We start from the raw sequence: 7,168 nt of genomic DNA, 5'->3' as shown, positions 1-7,168 counted from the left end.
CCCTCCCCATATCCTCAAGTCCATTCTCTAGTAGGTCTGTGTCTTTATTCCAGGTGTATTGTTATTTATCCCCATTTTACAGATGAGGAAACAGGCACAGGCCAAAGCTTAAGTAACTGGCCAAGGTTACACAGCTAGTAAGTGGCAAAGTTGGAACCCATGCAGTCTGACTCTAGCGGTAAGATGATGCCACTTACGCAGTCATAGAATCTAAGTACGTACAAATGTAAATCATTCTGTGGGTTTGAAGGGAGGTTTTTCATTTGTGTTCCTACTATGACTGCCTCTTTCTCTTGGGGGAAAGAGGAACTATGCCCTTTCCCATCCCCACGAAGAAGGCCGTGTGTCAAAGCACTTATTTAATAATAAAAAAATATTGATCAACCACTATGGCCGCGCCTAGTGAACATGTGAAGACTCCTCCTTCCCCTCATATTTATGCATATTCCAGACCCCTCCCTTTGTCTTTTTTTTTTTTTACGCGCCCAGGATCAGGCATGTACTCTGAAGACTCCAGCACACTCATGTCTGTACCTGTGGCTTTGTCACATACAGGAATGCGCCGGTCCGAGGCTACTGTTTTTCATATTGAATTTCTAGCATGTTCACACCCCGTTAGGAGGGGATATGGAACAGACTATGTGTACCAGTGGACGCACTTGCAAATATGTATTTGCTAGGTGTCGCTGTGCCCAACCCGGGGCCTCTGTAGCCGGGGTAAATAGCTCAATATTTTGCTTCTCTGGGTGTTCCAGCGTGTGACGCAATAGCAGCGAACGAGGGCGTCATCATGAGGTCACTGCAGGAGAAGGGGAAAGGGGCGGGAGCGCACTCCCTTGAGGGGAGGAGCCCTTTAACCCGGCCCGCGAAGCGGCACCTTCTCTCTCTTCACCGGCATCTTCTCTCTCTTCACCGGAGTTTCTCTAGAGCCTCCTCCCTTGGATAAGACCTCTTCCAGCTGCCACCACAGAAAGCTCTGTTTTCAATCCGGGGTTTTGAAGTTTAGGCTCTGGTCACTTTGAGAATCTCTGGAAGCCCTGCCCCCAGTTTTAAGTTTCATCCAATAAAGAACCTAAAGGAGGGGCCGGCAGGCGGTTCAGTGACGCAGTGCAGATTGATTGGCATTCAGGCCATCGACGTTCTGGATTAGCCCCGAGTTTCGCCAATGCAAAGGCAGGGGTGGGACGGTGCAGGCGCAGAGGATTGGGTTTGGCTGGACTCGATTTAAAGAGACAGAAGCTGTCGGGGTCCAAGAAGACGGTACCCACGACCCTCCCCCCAAGTCCTTGGGACCACTTGGGTCCCCAAAGCCGGGGAGATGGTTTGCGGAGGCTTTGCCTGCTCCAAGAATGCGCTGTGCGCGCTCAACGTAGTCTACATGGTGAGGTTTTGGAGGTGGGGGAAGCTTCAGGGCGGAAAAGCGAGCAGGGAGAATCTCTAGGGTACTTCCCATGGGGAGAGGGGTGTACTGGGGATTCCGGGAAGATTCCCGGGAACTTCCGGCGAAGAGGGAATTCCTGGGGACTTCCGTGGGATGAGGGGAGACTTCCGGTGATCAGAGGGTTTGTCTGGGGGTGAGGGTAATGAACTGAAGGCTGTGGGCATAAAGGCCCAGCCCTCCCTCTTGTGAACTTAAGTTTCTCCCAAATAGAAGTGATGGATGAAGCGAAATGTTCCATTTTATATTCATAGACTCTACTATCCCTGCCACCTCCCACCTCTATCCCAGCCGTTCTGACCTCTGAAGGGAGGAACGCCCAGGGATGCTCCCGGTCCTGATAGTAGCACCTCCTCTCCCTCATTCACACAAAACTCAGTTCTCCTTTTTTGTCCAACCCCCGGGCCCCGCCCCCGCCCCCCGCCATGGCCTTTGGCTGTGGTGCACACTAGAATTCTTTGAGATGTATCCTGCTCTGTTTCCCATAGCTGGTAGGCTTGTTGCTCATTGGAGTGGCTGCTTGGGCTAAGGGCCTGGGTCTGGTGTCCAGCATCCACATCATCGGAGGAGTCATTGCTGTGGGAGTCTTCCTTCTTCTCATCGCAGTGGCTGGACTGGTGGGTGCTGTCAACCACCACCAAGTACTGCTGTTCTTTGTATCCTGACCTGAAGTGATGGGGGCACTGGGGCTCTTGGGAGGGCCGAGTCAGCTAGGAAATTAGTGACAAGGATAGGAGACCTCAGGGATCTTGAGGATATGTCTCTTTGCCCTCCCTTACACCATACTCTATGAAACAGAAGCTGATGATTTTATTGTTTTCAACTGACATAATTTTATAAGTTCTATGACTAGATCAGATAGTTATTATAGGTGGAACATAAAAGAATCTAGGACTTTTTTTTTTTTTCCATAACTCTTCCTCTCAGTACATGATCATCCTTGGTTTGGTCTTCGTCTTCCAGTTTGGAGTCTCTTGCTCATGTCTGGCTATTAACCTAAGCAAACAGGTAAGAGGGTGCCCTTTCAAGTACTTGATTTTTTTCCCCCTCTAATCTTTAACTAACTCCTTACTCTCAGCCTGGCCCCAAAGGTCATTCTTAGGTCCACTACTTCCAGAATCTTGAGCCATTTGCTTCCTCTGGGATGTCTGGCTTATTGTCCATGAGGATGATCCAGAGGAAGTGGATAGTTATCATTGTGTCTGCACCCTTGCTTCTGAAGGATGTTAACTCCCTTCACTCAAACAGGGAAACGGAGGCACTTGAACTGGGATCAGGATGTAGGGATTCTTAAGGTTAGCAGCAAATAATTTCCTTCTGCCTATACCCTCCAGACAGATGTCATCAATGCTTCTTGGTGGGTCATGAGCAACAAGACCCGGGATGAACTGGAAAGAAGTTTTGATTGCTGTGGCTTGTTCAACCTCACAACCCTGGACCAACAAGATTATGCTTTCTGCACTGCAGTGAGTTGGTGTGGGAAAGGGTGCAGGGTGCCGGGGCGGGAATGGACAGACACTGGGTAAGGCCAATGCCCAAACTGGCAGATTTGAGTTTGAATGTGATTGCCTCTCTCTAGTAGCTCACTTGTATTGGGGCTGTGTGCTGGTAGGAGTGGCGGGGTGGATACAGAGACTAGAGAATTAGCCAAGTGAGATTCCAGTCTGTAGGGTACTGATCAGGAACTGGAAGATAATTTCTAGGGTCATTCACCATAGATATTACGATAGAGCACTGTAGCAATTCTGCATCCTCTGAACACACATACGTGTGTTTTATCCTCAGATCTGCAAGAGCCGGAGCCCCACGTGCCAGATGTGTGGAGAAAAGTTTCTTAAGCATTCAGATGAAGCCCTGAAAATCCTGGGGGGTGTTGGACTCTTCTTTAGCTTTACAGAGGTAACATTCTCTAGTTCCCTTATGTCCTTTCTCTACATCTCTAAGTCTTAGCCCCAGAGATTCAGAATTGGTGCTTATCTCTTTCCCTTTGCTTCTACAGATCCTTGGTGTTTGGCTAGCAATGAGATTTCGGAATCAGAAGGATCCTCGAGCCAACCCCAGTGCCTTTCTATGAGACTTTGGACCCTTCTGACTTCTCTCCTGCTGTCTGCTTTCCCTAAGCTTTTTCTTCCTCCCTTAGGGAAAACCTGGGGTCTATAGCCCTTTTTGTTTGAGAAAAAGGAAAGGCCCTTTGCCATGCTCCCTAAAGATGATTGAATAGCTAGGCTTTATGCCTTGACATGTTTTGTTGGGAGCAAGATTATAAGGAATAAAAGAAAACCTTCCTTCCTCTTCTCCCTAAGTGGATATGGGAAGCTCCTGGCAGTGCATGAAATGGGATGGGGGTTGGAGTCATTCCTGGCTGTTTCCCCTCTTCTCCCTTCCACATACTAGACCATCTCAACACATCTTTGCTCCAAGAGTAAATCAGGGACAGATCCAGAGAGAAAACCAAGCACTCTTGTAATAAGCAGGACTCGGTTTGGGGAAGTTCAGTGAATATAAAAATAAAAACCATTTAAACTCCATAATCAAAGAAGCAACGTAAGTGCCTTTTCTTCTCTTTAGTTAGCTGAGGGGCTCCACTGACTATGTAGGCCCTGTGACCTAAGGAGAATGTGCAGGGAAGTTCCATCTTCCAGATGGTTTTTTCAAATCCCCAAACGGCAAAGCCAACCAGAGAAAGAAACATTAAAAAAAAAAAAAAAAAGACCAGATTTCTTTGTTTTGTTGTTTTTCCTGTATAAAAAAAGGATCCCAATATCAAGGTGTAGGGAAGGGGAAGAACAAGGGACATACCCCTTGGTGTAAGGACACAGAGCGGGCAAGAGGATAAGCCTCAAAAGGAGGGGTGGGAGGGGAATGTCATTAAGGCAGCAAAATATTCTCTATAAAAAGTTGGAGTCGTCTCCATAGCCTCAGAGATGAAGACAGAGATCACCTTCTTAGTGGGGGTCTCTCCACTCAAATGTTCAAAGGAAGGGAAATGTTGCCTTCTCTTCTCTTGGTTCTGTTGCAACCATTCCATGGCTCACTCTGGGTTACCTTCTGCCTTATGTAGATAAGAGTGCTGCAGGGCTCGGAAGGCAGAGATTCGCTTGTGTGGGTTAAAAGTCAGCATCTCCTGAGAAGGGAGGCAAAGGTCAGAAAACCATGAAAAAAGACTTCTGCTCACCCCCAACAATACCCAGGATGGGCTACTTTCTATATCCCTCTTTGTGGACAGCCATTCAAAGCAGCAATAAAAACTAGCCCATCCACCAACAAGTCTCAGTAACCACCATGTGTTTGGGTCTCTTTTATCCTGCTCCATTTTCCACCCCAATCTCACCCCATGCCCATGCCCAAGCCCAGTACCAGCAGCAGCTGTGCTCCAGACTCTTCCATCTCAGGTACCACCGACTGCACGGGGCGGGGCCCTCTGGGGGAAAAGGCTCCTCGGGGTAGAGACACATCTCGGGGCCAGTCATCCTCTGGGGGCAGTCCGATCAGGCTATGGGGAACAGGAGAATTCTGGTCAGGAGGGCCCTTCTCCAGCCCCCATCTCCAGGGGCAGAGCCAGTTGCCATTCAGGGCTCAGCAGAAAGAGGAGGACTCAGAATGGAAAACTCTTCCCCTCTGCAGGTCACTTACTCAAAGATTTTGCCTAACTGGTCAGCTTCAGAGTTTCCACAGAAGAGAGGCCTAAGGTGAAAAGAGACATTCATTTAGGTAGCAGTCATTTTCAAAGATATGGTAGTAGAACGACTACTGCTTAGTGGCCCAAAACACAGGGTAAGAAGAATAAAGGGCTAAGAAATTCCTAATTCCATGACATTTCAGAGCTGCTGGTTACGGACAAGGTGGCCAGTAGAATTCAAGTGGAAGAGTGGGCAGGGTATGGATGTGGTTTATGAATATGAGATTTGGGAAATTCAAGATGTTCAGGATACTTGGGGCCCATACTTTCGACGAAACATCTCTGCAAAGATACAGCCAACACTCCACATGTCCACAGGTGTTGCATATGTAGACTGCAAAAGAACTTCTGGAGCACGGTACCAGAGTGTAACAACCTAACGGGAATAAGAAGAGTGGATGAGGGCCCTACGAATTACCCTGAAGTACAACTGCTTCACTAAAATCAAGGATGTGAAAAACAAATGCCTTCTCAACTGCTATGGGCAATCACTCTCCTCCCCCAGCCAGAACCCATTTTGGCTACCATCATTCTACTGACCACAGGTGTAAGTGCCATCTGGTAGCTGTAGATTCTGGCCAGGCCAAAGTCGGCCAGCTTGACTGTCCCACCACTTGTCACCAGAATGTTCTCTGGCTTCAGGTCTCGATGAACGATGCAGTTGGCATGAAGGAAATCTAGGCCTCTTAGAAACTGACGCATCAGATCCTGGTTTGGAAGGGGGAGGTACAGAGAAACTGAACTAGGCACCATACCTGAAATCACAACAGATGCTACTACAAAGGTCCCAATCTACCTCTCAGTGTCTGCCCACCTTACTCACCTTGATGGTCTCCACTGGCAAGCCTGGCGGGGGTGCCTTGTCCAGATATGTCCTTAGGTCTTGGTCCACATGCTCAAACACCAGGGTCACTTTGGTCTCCCGGTCAGTTCGGGCTGTGGCACAGACATCCATCAGCCTGTCCGGAACAAATGGTAACTCACTGAGCAATCATCTTTGACCCAACATGGCCTCCTCTATTCCCTCAGGGTCCCCACTTCTCTCCTGACCACCACTCCACACCTATAGGTTAGGTTGTCTTTTCCCTTTTACTACCCACTCCCAACCCTCCATCTTCTCACCGCACAACATTGGGATGCTCAAAAGCCTCCAGCCGCCGCAGTAAAGCCACCTCACGGACTGTGCTGATGGGCAGGCCCCCTCCAGCACCTCCTCCATTGGGGACTCTTACGCTCTTGAGGGCCACAAAGTGGCCACTGTGGGGATCACGGGCCTTATACACCGTCCCATAGGCACCAACACCAATCTCAGCCACTGGCTCATATCGAGGGGTAGCCATTCTCAGACCAGAGGAGACCCTACAATCACAGAGACTCCTACCACCGAAATTCCTTCCACAGTTCGGATGGTATGAGCCTGCAGCAACAAAGTGACTCCCACAAAAGACATCACAAAGACAACACCAACAGCATCCCGTCCCTTTCCCAAAGTTCCATGATGCCGACTCCCAGGTAACACAATGACCCTAACCCCAACCCCTCCAGCCGCGTGAGCTCCTAGAATAAAAAAATGCATTTTCCTTTGGGGCGATCGAACCCCGCACAAGGGAAATGCCACACGACACACTCCCTACATCGAAGACCCTACACCCAGTCCCTGAAATTGCACCTTCCTACGGCCACAAAGGAACATATCACACCCTGCCCCACTTCCCGCCCTCGAGCGACCCTTCCATAACCAACCCGCGTAGGAAGCCGTGGAGGGCGAGTATGGTCTCCATTCCTGGAAAGGGCTACACTTACCTCACCCCGTGTCTGGAGCTGCGGGGGCGGCCCGTTATCGGGGCCCCGGAGCCGGTTCCTGCGGCGCCATACACTCGAGCTCGGTCCGGGGCAGCTGGACGCTACGGGCCCGACCATAGACACAGGCCGCAGGATAGAGCGGCCCCCTTTACCCCCACCCTCACCATGTGACCAGCTGCCAAAGAGGCGCGCGGAAATCGAGGGGGCGGGGCGAACGCCGGACGTTCGGAGCACGTGACCATACTACT

The 7,168-nt window shown here is 49.9% G+C and overlaps 2 protein-coding genes across 5 annotated transcripts; one reads left to right on the top strand and one right to left on the bottom strand.

Moving 5' to 3' along the window:
• Window positions 1–1,135: 1,135 nt before the first annotated feature.
• On the top strand, window positions 1,136–4,122 carry TSPAN31 (tetraspanin 31). Of its 2 annotated transcripts, XM_081250125.1 has the most exons (6): window positions 1,136–1,381; window positions 1,927–2,094; window positions 2,366–2,446; window positions 2,773–2,904; window positions 3,224–3,337; window positions 3,438–4,122. In XM_081250125.1, exons 1-6 carry the CDS (start codon window positions 1,319–1,321, stop codon window positions 3,510–3,512), a joined length of 633 nt encoding a protein of 210 aa, XP_081106251.1. In that variant the 5' UTR covers window positions 1,136–1,318; the 3' UTR covers window positions 3,513–4,122. The 2 variants fall into 2 exon arrangements, with proteins under 2 accessions (XP_081106251.1, XP_081106252.1); XM_081250126.1 differs by lacking the exons at window positions 1,927–2,094; window positions 2,366–2,446 and having other exon boundaries at window positions 1,140–1,381; window positions 3,438–4,121.
• Window positions 4,123–4,194: 72 nt separating this feature from the next.
• On the bottom strand, window positions 4,195–7,046 carry CDK4 (cyclin dependent kinase 4). 3 transcript variants are annotated; one of them, XM_081250122.1, is made up of 8 exons: window positions 6,921–7,046; window positions 6,240–6,476; window positions 5,941–6,076; window positions 5,658–5,825; window positions 5,384–5,493; window positions 5,072–5,122; window positions 4,796–4,931; window positions 4,196–4,562 (listed from the first exon to the last, which is right to left on the bottom strand). In XM_081250122.1, the coding sequence occupies exons 2-8, from the start codon at window positions 6,455–6,457 to the stop codon at window positions 4,470–4,472; spliced, it is 912 nt and encodes a 303-aa protein (XP_081106248.1). In that variant the 5' UTR covers window positions 6,458–6,476; window positions 6,921–7,046; the 3' UTR covers window positions 4,196–4,469. The 3 variants fall into 3 exon arrangements, with proteins under 3 accessions (XP_081106250.1, XP_081106248.1, XP_081106249.1); XM_081250124.1 differs by lacking the exon at window positions 6,921–7,046 and having other exon boundaries at window positions 4,195–4,562; window positions 6,240–6,493; XM_081250123.1 differs by lacking the exon at window positions 6,240–6,476 and having other exon boundaries at window positions 6,921–7,011.
• Between the last annotated feature and the right edge of the window lie 122 nt (window positions 7,047–7,168).

This window comes from Mesoplodon bidens, assembly GCF_964165515.1.
Source record: "Mesoplodon bidens genome assembly, chromosome: 11".
Taxonomy (NCBI): domain Eukaryota; kingdom Metazoa; phylum Chordata; class Mammalia; order Artiodactyla; family Ziphiidae; genus Mesoplodon; species Mesoplodon bidens.
The sequence above is the reverse complement of the archived record's forward strand: the minus strand, read 5'-3'. Positions and strand labels throughout refer to the sequence as shown.

Coding starts and splice junctions, on each gene's coding strand:
- CDK4 (XM_081250122.1), bottom strand. CDS start 6,457: ATGGCTACCCCTCGATATGAGCCAGTGGCTGAGATTGGTGTTGGTGCC. Junction 6,077..6,239: donor GAGCATCCCAATGTTGTGCG/GTGAGAAGATGG, acceptor TGTTCCGGACAG/GCTGATGGATGTCTGTGCCA. Junction 5,494..5,657: donor AGATGGCACTTACACCTGTG/GTCAGTAGAATG, acceptor TATTCCCGTTAG/GTTGTTACACTCTGGTACCG.
- TSPAN31 (XM_081250125.1), top strand. CDS start 1,319: ATGGTTTGCGGAGGCTTTGCCTGCTCCAAGAATGCGCTGTGCGCGCTC. Junction 1,382..1,926: donor CGCTCAACGTAGTCTACATG/GTGAGGTTTTGG, acceptor TGTTTCCCATAG/CTGGTAGGCTTGTTGCTCAT. Junction 2,447..2,772: donor CTATTAACCTAAGCAAACAG/GTAAGAGGGTGC, acceptor TATACCCTCCAG/ACAGATGTCATCAATGCTTC.